This window comes from Pseudophryne corroboree, chromosome 5, assembly GCF_028390025.1.
Source record: "Pseudophryne corroboree isolate aPseCor3 chromosome 5, aPseCor3.hap2, whole genome shotgun sequence".
NCBI classification, from domain to species: domain Eukaryota; kingdom Metazoa; phylum Chordata; class Amphibia; order Anura; family Myobatrachidae; genus Pseudophryne; species Pseudophryne corroboree.
The window spans coordinates 107,871,652-107,894,468 of NC_086448.1; the positions used below are offsets into that span (position 1 = coordinate 107,871,652).

At 48.5% G+C, this 22,817-nt stretch overlaps 1 protein-coding gene across 1 annotated transcript in view; it reads left to right on the plus strand.

Moving 5' to 3' along the window:
- MALRD1 (MAM and LDL receptor class A domain containing 1) overlaps window positions 1-22,817 on the plus strand; it is a 1,363,691-nt gene that overhangs the window by 639,891 nt on the left and 700,983 nt on the right. Inside the window, exon 22 of the mRNA XM_063925153.1 lies at window positions 10,814-11,027. Coding sequence (XP_063781223.1) covers window positions 10,814-11,027 — 214 coding nt within the window. The remainder of the gene's footprint in view (window positions 1-10,813; window positions 11,028-22,817) is intronic.

The window sequence follows — 22,817 nt, forward strand, 5'->3', positions numbered from 1 at the left end:
ACTGTCACTACCATTTCCAGGCCCTGCCTTTTGGCCTCTCAACGGCACCACTGGTGTTCACAAAGGTCATGGCGGAGATGATGTTCCTCCTCCACAGGCAGGGAGTGAACATAATTCCGTACCTGGACGACCTGCATCATCCAGGAAGAAGCTGCTGGACTTCCCACCTGATGGAATGCCAAAGGTTCGGGATTCAAAATTGGATTCTTCTAATCACAGACGCAAGCCTCAGAGGTTGGGTAGCAGTCATCCAAGAGGAACAGTTCCAAGGAAAATGGTCAAGTCAGGAAGCCACTCTTCCAATCAACATTCTGGAACTAAGGGCCGTATACAACACCCTTCTGCAGGCTTCATATCTTCTTCAAGATCAAGCCATTCAGGTTCAGTCGGACAATGTGACGGCAGTAACGTACATTAACCAACAAGGCGGAATGAAGAGCAGAGCAGCAATGTCGGAGGTAACAAGAATTCTCCTCTGGATGGAAAGACACGCGGTGGCGTTGTCCGCAATCTTCATACCAGGAGTCGACAGCTGGGAAGCAGACTTCCTCAGCAGACACGATTTCCTTCCAGGAGAGTGGGCCCTTCATCCGGAGGTGTTCGGGTGCTTAACACATCGGTGGGGAATTCCACAAATCGCCATGATGGCCTCTCGTCTCAACAAGAAACTCAAGCTGTAATTTTCCAGGTCGAGAGACCCACAAGCAGTGGCGGTAGACACTCTGGTGACCCCTTGGGTTTATCAGAGGGTGTATGTGTTTCCACAACTTCCACTGATTCCAAAAATTCTCAAAAGAATAAAACGGGAGAGGGTTCAGGCAATTCTCGTTGCCCCAGATTGGCCTAGAAGGGCTTGGTACACGGATCTACTGGAGATGCTCCTAGAGGATCCGTGGCCTCTACCTTCTACAACAAGGGCCATTCGTCTATCAAGACTTACCGCTGCATCGTTTGACGGCTTGGAAGTTGAGCGTCAAATTCTAGCCCGGAAAGGCATTCTGGACAAGGTTATTCCTACCTTGATCCAGAACAGGAAGGCGGTAACGTCGAGACATTACCACCGGATTTGGAGAAAATATATTTTTTGGTGTGAACTCAGGAAATTTCCTGCGGAGGGATTTCACCTGGGACATTTTCTGCTTTTTCTGCAGTCCGGTGAGGATGTGGGCCTACGCCTGGGCTCCACAAAAGTCCAGATTTCGGCCTTGTCCATTTTCTTCCAGAAACAATTGACTGTCCTGCATGAGGTTCAGACTTTCTTAAAGGGGTTCTGCACATCCAACCTCCCTTTGTGCCTCCTACGGCACCCTGGGATCTTAACGTGGTACTGCAGTTCCTGCAATCGTATTGGTTCGAGCCTTTACAGGAGGTTGATGTCATGTTTCTTACTTGGAAGACTGTCACATTGTTGGCATTGTTGGTTCGAGCCTTTACAGGAGGTTGATGTCATGTTTCTTACTTGGAAGACTGTCACATTGTTGGCATTTACATCTGCTAGACGTGTGTCAGAATTTGGGGCATTGTCCTACAAGAGCCCCTACTTGATTTTCCATGAAGATATAGCTGAGCTCAGGACGCGTCAGCAATTTCTTCCGAAGGATGTGTCGGCTTTTCATATCAACCAACCTATTGTAGTGCCAGTGGCTACTGACTCCTCAATTACTTCAAAGTCCTTGAATGTTGTGAGGGCTTTTAAGATTTATGTGAAGAGAACTTCTCTTCACAGAAAGTCAGACGCTCTGTTTGTCCTTTATGATACCAACAAGGTTGGGTATCCTGCTTCTAAGCAGACTATGGGGTATATGCAATTGCGGTCGAATTGCCGAAAATGTAAAAAAATGGGGCATTTTCGACAGTTCACAAATTCGACAATGCAATACAGTACTTTTCGACCAAAAAACGGACTTTTCAAATTCGACAGTTCACAAATTCGACATGTCTGCAATGGTAAAAATGCGGCTTTTCGACAAAAGTATATTCAATTGAAAAATGTCGAATCGACAACAGTGCTTTTCGACAGTAAATTCGTCCATTTCATTCCGCCTCACTTTGCTGTCGGAATCTAATAAAAAAAATGTAAAACATGTTTTTTTTTTGTGTTTTTTTTTATTGCTAATAGCATATCTGTTTATATTAGAAGGGATTAGGTACTTGGTTTGTCTATTAGGATTTTCAACTATTATTTATATTATTTTTTTTAACTGACTTAAATTGAGAGAGCATGGTTTTCAGTGGGAAGGGGAGGGAATGGGTTAAAATTCTGAAAAAAAAAAGTGAATTGCGGCATTTTTGCGACCGTCGAATTCCGGCCGGCGGGTGCCGGAATTCGACATATTCAATAAAAAACGAATTCGACAGTCCCGCTGTCGAAAAACGGACCAATTGACGGATAAGTGCGTCCTGGATTCGACTTTTCGGATGGCACAAAAATCGTTAAAAAACCCGAAAAAAAATTGTGTGGGGTCCCCCCTCCTAAGCATAACCAGCCTCTGGCTCTTTGAGCCGGTCCTGGTTGTAAAAATACGGGGGAAAAATGGACAGGGGATCCCCCGTATTTATGTATGTAATAAAGTTTTACTTTCACGGTGTCTGTGTCCTGTTTTTATTTGGGTATTTTTTTTGCAGAAGAACTACAGGTACCAGTGGCCCCCCCCCCCCCCCCCCGCATGCTGGTACTTGTGGTTCTCCAAGGCTTGCTGGGACTTGTGGTTCTGCTGCAATAAACAATATTCTTGTATTTTTACACATGGCTATCAGCCCCCCATCCGCAGCCCTTGGATGGGGGGGGGGGGACAGCCTCGGGCTTCACCCCTGGCCCTTGGGTGGCTGGAGGGGGGGGACCCCCTTGATTTAAGGGGTCCCCACTCCTCCAGGGTACCCCGGCCAGGGGTGACTACTAGTTGGGTATTTAATCCACGGCCGCAGGGACCGGTATAAAAGTGTTCCCCGGCTGTGGCATTATCTCCCCAGCTAGTGGAGCCCGGTGCTGGTTCCAAAAATACGGGGGACCCCTACGCTTTTTGTTCTCCGTATTTTTTGCACCAGGACCGGACGCAGAGCCCGGTGCTGGTTCTAAAAATACGGGGGATCCCCTGTCCATTTTCCCCCTGTATTTTTACAACCAGGACTGGCTCAATCGTCGGATCAGGAGACGTGGCAGTCGGCGGGTCAACATAGGTAAGTATGTGTGTGTCGGCAGGTGTGAAATAAAGTTTTACTCTCAAGGTGTGTGTCTACTGTTTTTATTTGAGTATTTTTTCCCAGTAGTACTACAGGTACCAGCGGTCCCGTTTTACTCCCGCATGCTGGTACTTGTGGTTCTCCAAGTACCAGCTTGCGGGGGAGGCTTGCTGGGACTTGTAGTACTACAGGAAAAAACAATATTCTTGTCATTTTCTCAAATCTTACTCTCTCTACACATGTTATATCTGCCTCCCCTGCAGTGCACATGGTTTTGCCCAATTGCTATCCTGCTGCGATCAACTTGGAATTACCCCCATTGTACGGCAGGATTGCCGTGTCCAAAATCTGTTAAGGCCCACTCTACTCGTAAAGTGGGTTCTTCCTGGGCGGCTGCCCGGGGTGTCTCAGCTTTACAATTTTGCAGAGCGGCTACTTGGTCAGCGTCAAATACGTTTGCTAATTTCTACAAGTTCGATACTTTGGCCTCTGAGGACCTTAAGTTTCTGCATCGGTTCTGCAGCAACCTCCGCACTCTCCCTCCCGTACTGGGAGCTTTGGTACATCCCCATGGTACTAATCTGGACCCCAGCATCCTCTAGGATGTAAGGTAAAATAGGATTTTAATTACTTACCGGTAAATCCTTTTCTCGTAGTCCGTAGAGGATGCTGGGTGCCCGCCCAGTGCTTCATTTTCCTACAGTTGTTACTTGGTTCAGTACTGCCTTGTTCCTTGGTTAAGTACTGCATTGTTACTTGGTTAAGTAATGTTGTTCAGCTGTTGCTGACTTGATTCAAGCTGGTTAGCTTGGTTTTTTGTTGTTGTGTGAGCTGGTGTGAATCTCACCACTCTCTGTGTATTTCCTTCTCTCGAAGTATGTCCGTCTCCTCGGGCACAGTTTCTAGACTGGGTCTGGTAGGAGGGGCATAGAGGGAGGAGACATCCCACACTATTAAACTCTTAAAGTGCCCATTGTTCCCAAGGGACCCATCTATACCCCATGGTACTAATCCTCTACGGACTACGAGAAAAGGATTTACCGGTAGGTAATTAAAATCCTATTTTCTCGTAGTCTGTAGAGGATACTGGGCGCCTGCCCCGTGCTTCGTGTTTCCTGCACTGTTACTTAAGTTAAGTGTTGTTATGGGTTCAGCCATTGCTGTTCCAGTTCATGTTTGGTTAGCATGGCTTTCTTCTTGTTTGGTGTTTGCTGGTTCGTATCTCACCACTATTTTGTTAAATCCTTCTCTCGAGGTATGTCCGTCTACTTGGTCACAATTTCTAGACTGAGTCTGGTAGGAGGGGCATAGAGGGAGGAGCCAGCCCACACTATTAAACTCTTAAAGTGCCCATTGTTCCCAAGGGACCCATCTATACCCCATGGTACTAATCCTCTACGGACTACGAGAAAAGGATTTACCGGTAGGTAATTAAAATCCTATTTTCTCGTAGTCTGTAGAGGATACTGGGCGCCTGCCCCGTGCTTCGTGTTTCCTGCACTGTTACTTAAGTTAAGTGTTGTTATGGGTTCAGCCATTGCTGTTCCAGTTCATGTTTGGTTAGCATGGCTTTCTTCTTGTTTGGTGTTTGCTGGTTCGTATCTCACCACTATTTTGTTAAATCCTTCTCTCGAGGTATGTCCGTCTACTTGGTCACAATTTCTAGACTGAGTCTGGTAGGAGGGGCATAGAGGGAGGAGCCAGCCCACACTATTAATTTCTTAAAGTGCCCAAGGCTCCTAGTGGACCCGTCTATACCCCATGGTACTAATGTGGACCCAGGGCCAGATTAAGCCTTTGGGGGGCCCGGGTCACCTAAGAAAGGGGGCCCTCATATCAGCACCGCCCCCCTGGAGTTGCGACACCCGCTGTATGTGTGCCTCCTCTTCCTGCACCTCCATGAATGGCAGCAGTGCAGGTTAGATAGATAGATAGATAGATATCTGTGTGTATAGATATCTATCTATATGGATGGATCTATCTAGGCATATCAATATACCACTCTATTATATGTAGTAAATGATTCTGTCCCAACTCCTTCCCTCTTTCCCCTCTCCCAGCAGCAACTCATCACCTCTGCTTCTTATATATTTGAAGATCCCCTTCACCCATGATGTATTTTAATGATCTTTCCCCCCTCAAATATGAAATATTTTCTGACCCTCCACACTTTATGAAATATATTAAGTGACACAGACTGCTGCTGATTGGAGTGGGCTGCGTTCTGTTTAGTCCTCTAGATCCCAGCATAGTCAGTCAGTCCAGCCTCCCTCTCCCTGTCACCGACCTTCAGATTCACAGCACCGGTGTCTGCCTGTCATCGGTGCCACCGGAGTAGAGGAGTGAGAGCAAGTACAGGCAGGTGCAGGTGTCTGGGACAATATTACTTCTCTCATGGGCTCCTCCGCCGCTGCAGCTCCCTGCGCTGCTGTGGACAACTGCTGCACTGCTGCTGAGGGTTGCTGATTGCAGCGGAGCTCGTTCCCGTTCAGCAGCTCCGATGGGGGGGCCCATGACACAGAGGACCCGGGTTACTGATCCCCTAGGCCCCCCACTTCCGGCTCAGTGTGTGGCTCGGCTGCCCGACACCTCCTCTAACGCCTGGCCCGGCTCCTCCCTTCAAGACTCGCGGCCAGTCAGAGAGCCGGTGGAAGCACAGCAGCACATAACAGGTGCGGCGCTGTTGCGGCACTGCAGATCGTGTTTAAGGTCTGATCTGTGGTGTGCGGCAGGGGGCCCTCTTAGATTGAGGGGGCCCAGGGTACTTACCCCCTGTGACCGCCCCCCCTTAATCAGGCTCTGTGTGGACCCCAGTATCCTCTACGGACTACGAGAAAAGGATTTACCGGTAGGTAATTAAAATCCTATTTTCTCTTATTAGTTTTTTATGGATGGGGGAGCACCAAACTCCCAACTTTCCTCCGGGCGACTGGGATGAATTTACGCCAGTGATTCCAAGCCACAGTATTGTATTAAAATTGGATTATCTCATAATAAGACTGAGTAAAATGCTCTGATATAAAGTGATTACTGTATGTGGAAGAGAAGGAAAACAATATGATCTCTACTCTGAATGGGAGAGTTCTGTATGTCGACTAACTACTGCAGCAACAGCAGAAAATACAGGTGCTGCAGCTAGAATATTTTACTATATTCAGTGCTTAATATTCACATTAAATAAATTGTCAGTGAATTTTAAAAACTAACCGGTTAGGGTCAATTTCAGCGGGATTACAGTATCCTGCTGAATTTCTTATAAATTTAGGCTTATGTCTATGAGGATACAGATGTAGCCACATTTATCTTGACTGGCTGAGGCGTTTGTCCCGATCGAGCATATGCAGCGTACCAGGGCGTAGGGAGGCGCGCCTAGTCACAGAGAGGCGTACTTAATCGCACAGAGGCAGACAGAGCGTTTGGCGTTACCTTTACGTGTAATACCTGTGATCATCCACCAGATGTCGCTTTTAACAATCACCACTGCGCATGCGTGTGGTCTACCGTAAAATACAATACTGAAATATATAATAAGGACTACTTTACTAAGCGTCTCATTACGCTGCATACAGTAAATACTAATTACGCTGCATTATTTAATACAGTAAATACTCATTATGCTGCATTATTTAATACAGTATATACGGTACAGACGCAAATAGTACAGCATGCAGTATATGATCCATCTACAGTACTTTATGAATATGTGAGCGTCCAAGTCCGCAGACAAAACAACATAAAACCAGTAGTGTACACTGTCGCAAATGGACGTGTTAGAAGTTCACTATTGCCTCTTGAGATTAGGAATTTTGTACAGTATGTTAGCGTCCTAATCCCACAGCCATTACAGCATAATCAAATTAATCTGTCTGCGGCAAAGTGGTGAAGCGTTCCGCTTCCTATAATCAGAGTCCCGAGTTCGATTTCTAAAGTACGAATGCATGTTAGTTTTTTCCAGACACTTTATTATTTTTTTATTCACATAAACCAGGGCAAAGCTGCAGGAGCGGTTGTACTGTTAATGTTCTATCCACCATACGGTACACATACAATTCTGTAGCAGGGCAGACTCAATTGAAATGGCTACCGCCTGTGACTCCTTGCCCCACGGAGGCCCTCAGCTATGGAGCAAGTAACAGCACAGATTTTGTAGGTCACGGGGCAATGCTGAAGGAGCGTCAGAATCCCCTAGCTAAAATACACAGGGTCGATAGGGATAAGCGAGGTCTATGCACTTAACGATACCCCAGACCCCATCGCATCACAAAGTGACAAAATGTCCAAGGCACATGAACATCCACCTTGTGTCAGCACTCAGCTATGGAGCGAGTGACGGCATAGGTTTTGCAGGCTTCGGGACAGTGCTGTAGGAGCGTCAGAATCCCCTAGCTAAAATACACGGGGGCGATAGGGTCAAGCAAGGTCTATGCACATAATTCTACAAGGCGGTTCATGTGCCTCGGACATTTTGTCACTTTGTGATGCGATGGGGTCTGGTGTATCGTTATGTGCATAGACCTCGCTTATCAATATCGACCAGGTGTTATTCATGTGACCGCCGGTCAGCTGACCGACAGTCACATGACCTCCTCCACCAGCCCGACGGGTCACTATCCCGACGGTCGGCATGCCGACCAACAGGGACTATTTCCACTCGTGGGTGTCCACGACACCCATAGAGTGGGAATAGAACCCGTGGCGACCGCAGGTCGCCACCGAGCCCGCAGCGTGGCAAGCGCAGCGAGCCTGCAAGGGGCTTGCTGCACTCGCCCCTCCCCGCCGGGATCCCGGCGTCGGTATGCTGCCGGGATCCCGGCGTCGGTAAGCTGACCGACGGTCAGGAGACCGTCGGTCAGCACTACTACACCCCTATCGACTCTGTGTATTTTAGCTAGGGGATTCTGATGCTCCTTCAGCATTGGCCCGTTCTTTGAACACGGTATTTTCCACTGCCTCGCCATACCCCCATCCCACTTTCCCATTCCCCCCTGGGAGCCTGCACAGTTCATGCAGTAGACCGGTAGGGAGTTCCGATCAGGTTACAAGACAAGATTTATGTGAAACCTGTGTGCACCCTTCCATTGAATGTATAACAAAGAACAAAAAATTATAATAAAGTGAATGTCACGGGAACTCGGACACTCATACTGCACATGTATTTCAAAAGCACGGTGTTTATGTATTGTACATACTCCCTTTTACACAATTAGTTGTGTCTCCATACACAATCTTGCGTCTGCATACACAAGTGTATTAAAATGTTCGTTTGTGTCTGTATAAACTATTTATTCATATTGAGAACTCTCACCGTCTGACCATCTATTAACATTACAGTCGTCACTGACCATTTGCCAGAGCTGTAGTCAATCCGCCGCTATACGATCGAAAGTACTGGATTAGTGGAGCATTAGCCACCCAGTGGTGGAGATGTGTAATGCATGCTGAGTATCTACAATCGCCTCAACGCGCCTGCCTGTGATTAAACTCAGCAAGCTAAGCTATCGCCTAAGCGTGATTAAACGTCCATCTAGGCGGAGAATCGGTCAAGATAAAGGTGGCTACATCTGTAGTTACAAAAGTACAGTAGAAAGACGAATATATTAACTATATTTCTATGTATTTATAATCATTGTGGCTGATAATATCTAAACAAAACAGGTTATGATGAATATGTTGATATTCGCATTGTCAACACTGACAGAATTGTCGACAGCTGATTTTCAGATTAGATAAAGGAATAGGGTTAGAGTTAGGTTTAGGGTTAAGGTGCATACACACTGATCGCTTTTCCCACCTGCCCAGCGATGTCAGCGGGGGTGAACGGCTTTCCATAGCAGGACGCTATGGAAAGCCGTTCACCCCGCCGTTCATCTACTGGTAATACTAACAGATGAACGGCGGCCGCTGGCAATGAAGTAGGAGCGCGCATCAGCGCTCATCGCCGGGACATAAACACTGGGCGGTTTTAAGCTGAAAGCACTCAAAACACCAAAAGTGATCTGCTTTCATCTCAAAATCGCCCAGTGTGTATGGACCTTTAGGGGTATATTCAACTGAAGTCGGATCCATTCCGACATTCATTTGTCGGAATGGATCCGACTTGGGCTATTCAATGTCATCTCAATTCGGCTTTTAAAAAAGTCGAATTGAGTTGCAGGAGCTAGACGGGGGAGAACTGCGGGCAGACTGGGGAGAGCAGCCGCTGCTGTAGCGCTGCTCTCCCCTGTCTCACCCCCTCCATCTCTCTGCCTCACGTCCCTCCGCTCCCTGTCCCTGCATCACAGCCGCCGCTCACGGCAGCGTCCACCCAGCTCCAGCAAGCGAGGTCTTGCTTGCTGGAGCCGGGTGGACGCTGCTGTGAGCGGTGGCTGTAACATCCTCCAGCGCTGCTCACCCCATCTGCCCACGGCTCCTAGTCTCTGGCGCTGCTCTTCCCCCATCTCCAGCACTGCCCGCCGGGGGTTCTGGCTGCCCGCAACTCCCCCCATCTCCCCGCGGCTCTACCCCCTCTCCTCCACTAAGATCCCTAATCTCAGTCTGATATTTTTTAATGTCGGACTGAGATGGTCGGAAACGGGACCAAATCCTGTCGAATTTGGCCCCTCAAAAGTACGTGAATCGGCAGCTATACCGACGATTCACGTACTATTCGACAAGTCGAATTCCCCGTTTTGTCGAATAAAAACTGCTGGGATTGAATAGGTGGAATCACGATTCGACCTTAAAAAGTCGAAAACTGACGTCTTTTCGACAGACTGCAGCTTTCGACCCTAATTAAATATACCCCTTAGTCTAAAAGTATATGGAAAACACAATGTTGACATATCTACTGTTGACATTCACAATGACGTCATTCTGATAGCTGAATGTTGACATATGACATGCTCATTATGTCAACATTCTTGTGAATGTCGACTCTCACCACACCCCCTTAAACAAGAATGGGTGTCGATCATAGGGCCGACAATAACTAGGTCGACAGTCATTAGGTCGACCACTATTGGTCGACAGTGACTAGGTCGACACGTGAAATAGGTTGACATGGCCATTAGGTCGACATGAACATGGTCGACATGGAAAAAAGGTTGACATAAGTTTTTTTTTTCAAAATTGTTGTTTTCTTCGTAAAGTGACATGGAACCACAATTAGTGCACCGTATCCCCTCGCATGGCAAGCGGGCAAGGTGCCTCGCTCCGCTACTGTTTCGCTAGGCACAGGTTACTGTTTCCAATCGTAGTCCATGTGGATCGTAAAGTTTAAAAAAAAACCACGTCAACCTTTTTCCATGTCGACCAATAGTTGTCGACCTAATGAGTGTCGACCTAAGTGCAGTCGACCTAAAGACCGGATCCCACAAGAATAATAACAACATATTTTGAAACTATTTAATTCTTTTTATTTTTCTGACTTTTCTACCGCTGGAAGTTACTTTGTAGCAGCTTTACCAGAGCAAAAAAGCTGATCTTGGGTTCACCCAACTTGGTCCATCTCTCCGTCTGTAGGTGCTCAGTAGTCAGGCCCACCCCACTTCTTCTATCACTTCTACAGTGGAGGTCATAACAGCCGCGTCTTCTGACCATTGTTATTATCCAAGCTATAGTTCAAACTCCTTCATTACCACTTTTTCTCCTGTAGATTGTCCTGCAAGCCAAGCGGGGTGTCAGCTACGTTGGAGATGTGACCATGGATGATATATCTTTTGAAGACTGTTCACCAATGGTGATCCCGGACAAAGACTGCACCTCAGAGGAGTTCATGTGCTCCAATAAGTACTGTATTCCAAAGACCAGCATGTGCGACTTTGTGAATGACTGTTCGGATAATTCTGATGAGAACCTCTATATATGCAGTAAGACAATTAATGAATTGCAATTGATTTTTCAATGACCTTTTGGGTACTTACAATATATTGTAGATGCGAAATACAGGATCATAAGATGTTTAGTCCACAAACACTATAATGTAAATTTCTAAATTAAAAATAGATGTTCAGCCTTTTTTTTTATTTTTTTTAGCATCAGATAGTACTGGTTAAGGAGAGGTTATGTTTTAGTGCAATCCCTGAACATATGACTTAAATGATTAGGCTAGTCCACTCCAAAACAGGGCACAATTATGAGTCTTAAAATAATAACTAGATTTTACTGTATATTCATTTTTTTTTAATGATTTTTTTTTTGTTTCTATTTAATTTTCCATTTTCATTTTTTTTTAATATTTTTTAACAAGGAAGCCTTTCTCAGGTCTTAGTATAATTTCTCAACTTTTTTGTATCATGAATCCCCTTATGATGGTCAAATTTTTTAATAACTACCCTTTATTGTCTGTAATTTATACCAGGTACCCCCTAAAGTTTAAACTTATTTCTGCTGCGGGGTACACTGGGCTCCACAAGGATAGACATAGGGGGTGTAGAGTAGGATCTTGATACGTGGCACCAACAGGCTGAAAAGCTTTGACTGTTCCCAGAATGCATAGCGCCGCCTCCTCTATAACCCCGCGTCCCTGCACAGGAGCTCAGTTTTGTAGTTGGTGCTGCAGATAGCAGGCACATAACAGAGGGGCTGCGCTGGGCAGCCCTGAGAAGAGCTTTTTAAGAAAAAAAGTGAAGACTTCAAGGGCTGTAGCAGTGTGTATATGTCTTTGACATTCACTGCTGCAGCTCCATCTCTCCCCAGTGGCACTGTACACTCCCGAGGCCTGGTTGCCGGGTACCTACAGCAGGTGGCTCCGGTTTTCTTCCATGGTCAGGCACACACGACGGGGGCTCTCCGGGATCGCGTGGCCGCGCTTCGGGAGGTAGTGAGTGGGTCCTGCTTGCGGGACCCGTACTTTATCGCAATGCGGCGCGGTCAGTGGGAGGCGGGCCGCGCGCGCTGGCGGTGGACACTGTGGCAGAACAGGCGATCCCACTAGATCACCAGGGCATGGGTGCAGGTCAGGTTTTCTCTTAAAACCTTTTTAATAGTAGCCCAAAGTACCCGGTGGTTTTGCCAGCAGGGGGATAAGGCTTAGACCTGGAGCCTCTCCCCCAGCCCCAGGGCGCCATTTCCCGCAAATGTTCCCGCCCTGGAGCTGTATATCTGTCTCTTCCTCACTCCCTGTCAGTGTCTGGGCGCCATTTCTCTCAGCTACACTGTTCCTGGGACTGCTTGGGCAAATCCTCCTGTGTAAAGCCGCCTGGTTGTCAGCGCTGTGAATTTACATGACACTTAAGTATTCTACCTGCCTATTAGACAGTGCTAGTTAAGAAAAAGTGCATTTAGTCAGGGTTTTCTAGTACGATTACCCTGTGAGATACATCCAGTTCTTACTGTGCAGTGTTATATCTATTGACTACATAGCTGTATAATAAGCTAGTCCAGTGCAGTATTATTGTTAGTAATAACCTCTGCATTGTACAACTGTGACTATATGTGTGTGCATTAGCTTGCTGAGTGGTTTCCATTTCGTGTCTCTCACTCAACTTGCTATCCCTATATTCTATAACCTGAGGGGGCTTGGTGCGTCAGGTTTTATATTTATATAGGATTTTCACAAGATATACTTTAAAACGTATTTCTCTGACGTCCTAGTGGATGCTGGGGACTCCGAAAGGACCATGGGGAATAGCGGCTCCGCAGGAGACTGGGCACAAAAGTAAAAGCTTTAGGACTACCTGGTGTGCACTGGCTCCTCCCCCTATGACCCTCCTCCAAGCCTCAGTTAGATTTTTGTGCCCGAACGAGAAGGGTGCTCACTAGGTGGCTCTCCTGAGCTGCTTAGTAAAAAAGTTTAAGTATAGGTTTTTTATTTTCAGTGAATCCTGCTGGCAACAGGTTCACTGCACCGAGGGACTAAGGGGAGAAGAAGCGAACTCACCTGCGTGCAGAGTGGATTGGGCTTCTTAGGCTACTGGACATTAGCTCCAGAGGGACGATCACAGGCCCAGCCATGGATGGGTCCCAGAGCCGCGCCGCCGGCCCCCTTACAGAGCCAGAAGACTGAAGAGGTCCGGAAAATCGGCGGCAGAAGACGTCCTGTCTTCAATAAGGTAGCGCACAGCACCGCAGCTGTGCGCCATTGCTCTCAGCACACTTCACACTCCGGTCACTGAGGGTGCAGGGCGCTGGGGGGGGGCGCCCTGAGACGCAATAAAAACACCTTATATGGCAAAAAATACATCACATATAGCTCCTGGGCTATATGGATGCATTTAACCCCTGCCAATTTTTCCTTAAAAAAGCGGGAGAAAGGCCGCCGAGAAGGGGGCGGAGCCTATCTCCTCAGCACACTGGCGCCATTTTTCCTCACAGCTCCGTTGGAGGGAAGCTCCCTGGCTCTCCCCTGCAGTCCTGCACTACAGAAACAGGGTAAAACAAGAGAGGGGGGCACTAATTTGGCAGATAAATCTATACAGCAGCTATATAAGGGAAAAACACTTATATAAGGTTATCCCTGTAAATATATAGCGCTCTGGTGTGTGCTGGCAAACTCTCCCTCTGTCTCCCCAAAGGGCTAGTGGGGTCCTGTCCTCTATCAGAGCATTCCCTGTGTGTGTGCTGTGTGTCGGTACGTTGTGTCGACATGTATGAGGAGGAAAATGGTATGGAGGCGGAGCAATTGCCTGTAATAGTGATGTCACCCCCTAGGGAGTCGACACCTGACTGGATGGTCTTATGAAAGGAATTACGTGATAGTGTCAGCACTTTACAAAAGACTGTTGACGACATGAGACAGCCGGCAAATCAGTTATTACCTGTACAGGCGTCTCAAACACCGTCAGGGGCTCTAAAGCGCCCGTTACCTCAGATGGTCGACACAGACCCAGACACGGACACTGACTCCAGTGTCGACGGTGAGGAAACAAACGTATTTTCCAGTAGGGCCACACGTTACATGATCACGGCAATGAAGGAGGTTTTGAACATTTCTGATACTACAAGTACCACAAAAAAGGGTATTATGTGGGGTGTGAAAAAACTACCCGTAGTTTTTCCTGAATCAGATGAATTAAATGAGGTGTGTGATGAAGCGTGGGTTTCCCCCCGATAAAAAACTGCTAATTTCTAAAAAATTATTGGCATTATACCCTTTCCCGCCAGAGGTTAGGGCGCGTTGGGAAACACCCCCTAGGGTAGATAAGGCGCTCACACGCTTATCAAAACAAGTGGCGTTACCGTCTCCTGATACGGCCCGCCCTCAAGGAACCAGCTGATAGGAAGCTGGAAAATATCCTAAAAAGTATATACACACATACTGGTATTATACTGCGACCAGCAATCGCCTCAGCCTGGATGTGCAATTCTGGGGTGGCTTGGTCGGATTCCCTGACTGAAAATATTGATACCCTGGACAGGGACAGTATATTATTGACTATAGAGCATTTAAAGGATGCATTTCTATATATGCGAGATGCACAGAGGGATATTTGCACTCTGGCATCAAGAGTAAGTGCGCTGTCCATTTCTGCCAGAAGAGGGTTATGGACGCGACAGTGGTCAGGTGATGCGGATTCCAAATGGCATATGGAAGTATTGCCGTATAAAGGGGAGGAGTTATTTGGGGTCGGTCTATCGGACCTGGTGGCCACGGCAACGGCTGGGAAATCCACCTTTTTACCCCAGGTCACCTCTCAGCAGAAAAAGACACCGTCTTTTCAGGCTCAGTCCTTTCGTCCCCATAAGGGCAAGCGGGCAAAAGGCCACTCATATCTGCCCCGGGGCAGAGGAAGGGGAAAAAGACTGCAGCAGGCAGCCTCTTCCCAGGAACAGAAGCCCTCCCCCGCTTCTGCCAAGTCCTCAGCATGACGCTGGGGCCTTACAAGCGGACTCAGGCACGGTGGGGGCCCGTCTCAAGAATTTCAGCGCGCAGTGGGCTCACTCGCAAGTGGACCCCTGGATCCTGCAGGTAGTATATCAGGGGTACAAATTGGAATTCGAGACGTCTCCCCCTCGCCGGTTCCTGAAGTCTGCTTTACCAACGTCTCCCTCCGACAGGGAGGCGGTATTGGAAGCCATTCACAAGCTGTATTCCCAGCAGGTGATAATCAAGGTACCCCTCCTACAACAGGGAAAGGGGTATTATTCCACGCTGTTTGTGGTACCGAAGCCGGACGGCTCGGTGAGACCTATTTTAAATCTGAAATCCTTGAACACTTACATACAAAGGTTCAAATTCAAGATGGAGTCACTCAGAGCAGTGATAGCGAACCTGGAAGAAGGGGACTATATGGTGTCTCTGGACATCAAGGATGCTTACCTCCATGTCCCAATTTGCCCTTCTCACCAAGGGTACCTCAGGTTTGTGGTACAGAACTGTCACTATCAGTTTCAGACGCTGCCGTTTGGATTGTCCACGGCACCCCGGGTCTTTACCAAGGTAATGGCCGAAATGATGATTCTTCTTCGAAGAAAAGGCGTCTTAATTATCCCTTACTTGGACGATCTCCTGATAAGGGCAAGGTCCAGAGAACAGTTAGAGGTCGGAATAGCACTATCTCAAGTAGTACTACGACAGCACGGGTGGATTCTAAATATTCCAAAATCGCAGCTGATTCCGACGACACGTCTGCTGTTCCTAGGGATGATTCTGGACACAGTCCAGAAAAAGGTGTTTCTCCCGGAGGAGAAAGCCAGGGAGTTATCCGACCTAGTCAGGAACCTCCTAAAACCAGGCCAAGTGTCAGTGCATCAATGCACAAGGGTCCTGGGAAAAATGGTGGCTTCTTACAAAGCGATTCCATTCGGCAGATTCCACGCAAGAACTTTTCAGTGGGATCTGCTGGACAAATGGTCCGGATCGCATCTTCAAATGCATCAGCGGATAACCCTGTCTCCAAGGACAAGGGTGTCTCTCCTGTGGTGGTTACAGAGTGCTCATCTTCTAGAGGGCCGCAGATTCGGCATTCAGGACTGGGTCCTGGTGACCACGGATGCCAGCCTGAGAGGCTGGGGAGCAGTCACACAGGGAAGTAATTTCCAGGGCTTGTGGTCAAGCATGGAAACGTCACTTCACATAAATATCCTGGAACTAAGGGCCATTTACAATGCCCTAAGTCAGGCAAGGCCTCTGCTTCAGGGTCAGCCGGTGTTGATCCAGTCGGACAACATCACGGCAGTCGCCCACGTAAACAGACAGGGCGGCACAAGAAGCAGGAGGGCAATGACGGAAGTTGCAAGGATTCTTCGCTGGGCGGAAAATCATGTGATAGCACTGTCAGCAGTGTTCATTCCGGGAGTGGACAACTGGGAAGCAGACTTCCTCAGCAGACACGACCTCCACCCGGGGGAGTGGGGACTTCACCCAGAAGTCTTCCACATGATTGTGAACCGTTGGGAAAAACCAAAGGTGGACATGATGGCGTCCCGCCTCAACAAAAAACTGGACAGATATTGCGCCAGGTCAAGGGACCCTCAGGCAATAGCTGTGGACGCTCTGGTAACACCGTGGGTGTACCAGTCAGTGTATGTGTTCCCTCCTCTGCCTCTCATACCCAAGGTACTGAGAATCATAAGAAGGAGAGGAGTAAGGACTATACTCGTGGCTCCGGATTGGCCAAGAAGGACTTGGTACCCGGAACTTCAAGAGATGCTCACGGAAGACCCGTGGCCTCTACCTCTAAGAAAGGACCTGCTCCAGCAGGGACCCTGTCTGTTCCAAGACTTACCGCGGCTGCGTTTGACGGCATGGCGGTTGAACGCCGGATCCTGAAGGAAAAAGGCATTCCGGATGAAGTCATCCCTACCCTGATCAAAGCCAGGAAGGATGTAACTGTGCAACATTATCACCGTATTTGGCGTAAATATGTTGCGTGGTTTGAGGCCAGGAAGGCCCCTACAGAGGAATTTCAACTGGGTCGTTTCCTGCATTTCCTGCAAATAGGACTGTCTATGGGCCTAAAATTAGGGTCCATTAAGGTTCAAATTTCGGCCCTGTCGATATTCTTCCAAAAAGAACTAGCTTCAGTTCCTGAAGTTCAGACGTTTGTCAAGGGGGTACTGCATATACAGCCTCCTTTTGTGCCTCCAGTGGCACCTTGGGATCTCAATGTATTTTTGGGATTCCTAAAATCACATTGGTTTGAACCACTCACCACTGTGGACTTAAAATATCTCACATGGAAAGTGGTAATGCTGTTAGCCCTGGCTTCAGCCAGGCGTGTCTCAGAATTGGCGGCTTTATCCTATAAAAGCCCTTACCTAATTTTTCATACGGACAGGGCAGAATGGAGGACTCGTCCTCAATTTCTCCCTAAGGTGGTTTCAGCGTTTCACTTAAACCAGCCTATTGTGGTACCTGCGGCTACTAGGGACTTGGAGGATTCCAAGTTGCTGGACGTAGTCGGGGCCCTGAAAATATATGTTTCCAGGACGGCTGGAGTCAGAAAATCTGACTCGCTGTTTATCCTGTATGCACCCAACAAGCTGGGTGCTCCTGCTTCTAAGCAGACTATTGCTCATTGGATTTGTAGTACAATTCAGCTTGCACATTCTGTGGCAGGCCTGCCACAGCCAAAATCTGTAAAAGCCCATTCCACACGGAAAGTGGGCTCATCTTGGGCGGCTGCCCGAGGGGTCTCGGCTTTACAACTTTGCCGAGCAGCTACTTGGTCAGGGGCAAACACGTTTGCTAAATTCTACAAATTTGATACCCTGGCTGAGGAGGACCTGGAGTTCTCTCATTCGGTGCTGCAGAGTCATCCGCACTCTCCCGCCCGTTTGGGAGCTTTGGTATAATCCCCATGGTCCTTTCGGAGTCCCCAGCATCCACTAGGACGTCAGAGAAAATAAGAATTTACTTACCGATAATTCTATTTCTCGTAGTCCGTAGTGGATGCTGGGCGCCCATCCCAAGTGCGGATTGTCTGCAATACTTGTACATAGTTATTGTTACAAAAATCTTGTTATTATTGTTGTGAGCCATCTTTTCAGAGGCTCCTCTGTTATCATGCTGTTAACTGGGTTCAGATCACAAGTTGTACGGTGTGATTGGTGTGGCTGGTATGAGTCTTACCCGGGATTCAAAATCCTTCCTTATTGTGTACGCTCGTCCGGGCACAGTATCCTAACTGAGGCTTGGAGGAGGGTCATAGGGGGAGGAGCCAGCTTTTACTTTTGTGCCCAGTCTCCTGCGGAGCCGCTATTCCCCATGGTCCTTTCGGAGTCCCCAGCATCCACTACGGACTATGAGAAATAGAATTATCGGTAAGTAAATTCTTATTTTTTCTCTGTGATTTTAGTCACCATATCTCTCCTTATGCTGACTACACTGCGCAGGGGTTTGGGTAAGAGGTATTGTGCTGCTGCCAATTGTACTGTGTTACCTGATACTGCAAGTTATATCATGTTTGCTTCTGAAGGTAACGGTTCTGGGGCGGAACACACTGCAGGTGTTGCTGAGGCCACAGATCCATATGAGGGGAATATAGCAGCTGTGGGTTCTGGTTCTGGGGGCTCCTTGCCCCCCAATGGGACTGTGGCAACGGAGGTCCATAATGACCCTCCGTGGGCTGCTTTTACCACGCTTCTGCATACGCTAGTTAATAAATTAACACCCCCTATGGGACCCCCTGTGTCGGTGCAACCGTATGTGGTCCCTGCAGCTAACCCGCCGTGGGCAGTCAATTTATCTGCTCAATTGAGGAAGTTAAACCAGTCCATGACTACTAAAAAGTCTGACCCTCGCTCGCCTAAGTCCAAGGGGTCCTCTAAGGGAGCTCTTATCTCCTCACAATCCACTGCTGTCACTGACACCTCGTCTGATGAAGATGGCACTTACACTGACCCCATAGATTCTGACTCAGATACTGCTGATGGGGAGGGTAGTTCACATCTGGATGTTTCTGATCTTTTGGAGGCTATTAAGTTGATTCTGCAGATTACGGATGATCCCGAGCCATCCGTTCCTCCTAAGAAACCAGATAGGTTCAAGCGTCAGAAGGTGGTTAAACAAGTTTTACCTCACTCTGACCACCTAGTGGATATACGTCAGGAACCCTGGGAAAACCCGGGTAAGAAGTTTGTGCCTCTAAAGAAGATGCTGGCTCGCTATCCCCTCGCGCCAGAGCTGTCTAAAAATTGGGAAACGCCTCCTCCAGTAGACTTGCATGTGGCTAGGATGGTGGTTTCCTCAGCTCTACCTGTCACTACCGTCACGTCTCTAAAAGAGTCTACGGATAAACGTGTGGAGGGTTGTCTGAAAGCGATTTACACCCTCATGGGTGCTGCACAAAGGCCCACTATTGCAGCAACATGGGCTTCAGAAGCTATTGAAGCATGGGCCTTGGAGTTAGAAGCTGAAATATCTTCTAACCATGCTAGACAATGCTTGTCATATATTGTCACAGCTTCTCGCTATATTAAAGAGGCGGCTTCTGATGCCGGTGTCCTGGCGGCCAAGGCCTCTACTACATTAGTCCTGGCTCGCCGGATTTTGTGGCTGAGATCCTGGTCTGTGGATCTGGACTCTAGAAAAACCCTGGAGGTACTCCCTTTCAAGGGAGATATTCTGTTTGGGGAGTACTTAAATAAGATTGTGGCTGACTTGGCTACTGCCAAAACTGCCTGTCTGCCAAGTACCGCTCCTTCTGTGTCGAAGGTTAAAGGTACTTCCTTTCGCCCCTTTCGTCCTTCAGGTAAAGCAAAAGGTCAGGCGTACAACAAGCAGACCCGCACTTCCAAACCTGGTAAGCCAAAGCCCAAAAGAGCCTGGGCTGCCCGTCAGCCAGCTTCCAAGACCGATAAGCCTACCGCATGACGGGGCGGGCCTCCCCATGGGGGATCCCAGGGTGGGGGGCCGGCTTCTAGGGTATACCCAGGAATGGTTGAAGACCACTTCAGATGCCTGGGTACGGGAAGTCGTCACTCGAGGTAACGCCGTAGCCTTCAAAAACCGACCCCCTCATCGATTTTGCCTGACAGACGTTTCGTTGGACTAGACAAAGCCAAACACTCTACATTCGGTGGTACAGACCCTTCTGGATACAGGAGTCGTAGTACAGGTGCCTCTTGCGCAGAGGGACCGGGGTACTATTCTCCGCTGTTTTTAGTCCCGAAACCGAATGGGTCCTCCCGGCCCATTCTCAACCTCAAGGCTTTGAACAGGTTTGTGAAGGTTTCCAAGTTCCGTATGGAAACCCTTTGCTCTATAGTTCAGGCTTTGGAACCTGGGGACTACATGGTCTCCCTGGACATACAGGATGCTTACCTGCATATTCCTATAGCAGTGTCACATCAGCAATTCCTGAGGTTTGCGATCGGCAAACCTCCATTACCAGTTACCTTTTGGTTTAACTACGGCTCCGCGAGTTTTCACCAAAGTTATGGCGGTGATTCCCCAGAACTTCTCCTATGTCATCTGGATATGACTGTCCGGTTTCTACAAGCCCACGTGTGGCTCATCAACTGGAAGAAATCCTCCCTGGTTCCTGATCAGAGCATGGTGCACCTGGGAGCGCTATTGGACACTCACAACCAGAGGTTGTTCATGTCTCAGAAGAAAGTCCTGAAACTTCAGGACAGGATTCGTTGCTTCCTTTCTCGTCCGCAAGTATCGATACATTCGGCGATGCAGGTGCTGGTCCTCATGGTGTCAGCATTCGACATGGTGGAGTATGCTCAATTCCATTCTCGCCCCCTCCAGAAGCTGATTCTAGCCAAGTTGGATGGCCTGCCTCACCGGATCAGGTCTCACATGATCTTATTGACTCCAGAGGTCCGTCTGTCGCTGCTCTGGTGGCTACAGGACCGACAATTGGGCAGGGGCCGTCTCTTCTGGATATCCGACTGGATCCTGTTGACGGCAGATGCCAGTCTAAGAGGTTGGGGTGCGGTGCTGGAGCGACACTCACTTCAGGGTCGGTGGACCAAGGAGGAATCCCTCCTCTCGATCAACATTCTGGAATTGTGGGAGGTTTTCAATGCATTGAACCTGGCCCAGCATTTAATTCAGAACTGCCCTGTACAAGTACAGTCGGACAACGTCACCACAGTGGCTTACATAAATCATCAAGGCGGCACTCAAAGCCGTTTGGCAATGAAGGAAGTCTCACGGATTCTACATTGGGCGGAACGCCATCTACCGGCCATATCGGCAATATTCATTCCGGGAGTCCTGAATTGGGAAGCGGACTTTCTCAGTCGTCAGGACGTACATGCCGGCGAGTGGGGCCTCCATCCAGAGGTGTTTCAACTCCTAGTGGAAAAGTGGGGCCTTCCAGACGTAGATTTGATACCGTCTCGACACAATCACAAGGTTCCGGTCTTCGGAGCAAGGACAAGGGATCCTCAAGCAGCATTCGTGGATGCGCTGGCGGTGCCGTGGAGGTTTCGGCTGACGTACGTGTTCCCTCCGGTGTCACTCCTGCCCAGGGTAATTCAGAAGTTCAAGCAAGAAAGAGGAATTCTGCTTCTCATAGCTCCAGCGTGGCCCAGACAGCACTGGTTCTCAGACCTGCAGGGCCTATCGTCAGAGCGTCCAATTCTACTTCCGCAATGCCCAGACCTCCTCGTTCAGGGCCCCCCCTGTGTCTACCAGGACCTGGCTTGGCTATCTTTGACGGCGTGGCTCTTGAAGATTCCGTCTTAAGGACTAAAGGGTTTTCTGAGGCGGTCATTCAAACTATGTTGCGGGTCCGGAAACCGGCTTCTGCTCGGATTTACTATAGGATCTGGCATTCTTACTTTGTTTGGTGCGCATCTAACAATTATTACACTTCCAAGTATAGTACAGCCAAGTTGTTGGCTTTTCTTCAGCAGGGCCTGGACTTAGGCCTGCTTCTGGCTTCCCTCAAGGTTCAAATATCTGCCTTGTCGGAGTGGTTTCAGAGAAAGATTGCGACCTTACCTGATGTGCATACCTTCACTCAGGGTGTGTTGCGTATCCAACCTCCCTATGTCCCGCCTGTGCCTCCTTGGGACTTGTCGGTGGTTTTAGAGGCGTTACAAGAGTCTCCGTTTGAACCTCTTGGTTCAGCTGATCTTAAGTGGCTTTCCCTTAAGGTGGTGTTTCTGCTGGCTATTGCTTCAGCTCGAAGAGTGTCGGATTTGGGTGCCTTGTCTTGTAGTTCCCCATATCTGATTTTTCACCGTGACAGGGCGGTTCTTAGGACTCGTCCCGGATATTTACCTAAGGTGATTTCTTCGTTCCACCTTAACCAGGAGATTGTGGTTCCGTATCTATGAGAAGAGAACTGCTTCTATTAGGAAATCTGATTCTCTCTTTGTGCTGTTTGGATTTCACAAACGGGGCTGGCCTGCTCATAAGCAAACTTTGGCCAGATGGATTAGAATGGTGATTGCACATGCTTATGTGAGGGCTGGTCTTTCAGCTCCTGCTCACATTACGGCCCATTCTACTCGGTCTGTTGGACCTTCTTGGGCGGCCCGCCGTGGTGCGACCCTTGAACAATTGTGCAAGGCGGCTACGTGTTCCTCTGTGAACACGTTCATTAGGTTCTATGCCTTCGATACTGCCGCTTCCCAGGATGCTTCCTTTGGACGCAGAGTTCTTGTGCCTGCTACAGTGCGTCCCCTCCCATAAGAAACTGCTTTAGGACATCCCCAATGTCTATCCTTGTGGAGCCCAGTGTACCCCGCAGCAGAAAACCAGTTTTATGGTAAGAACTTACCTTTGTTAAAACTCTTTCTGCGAGGTACCC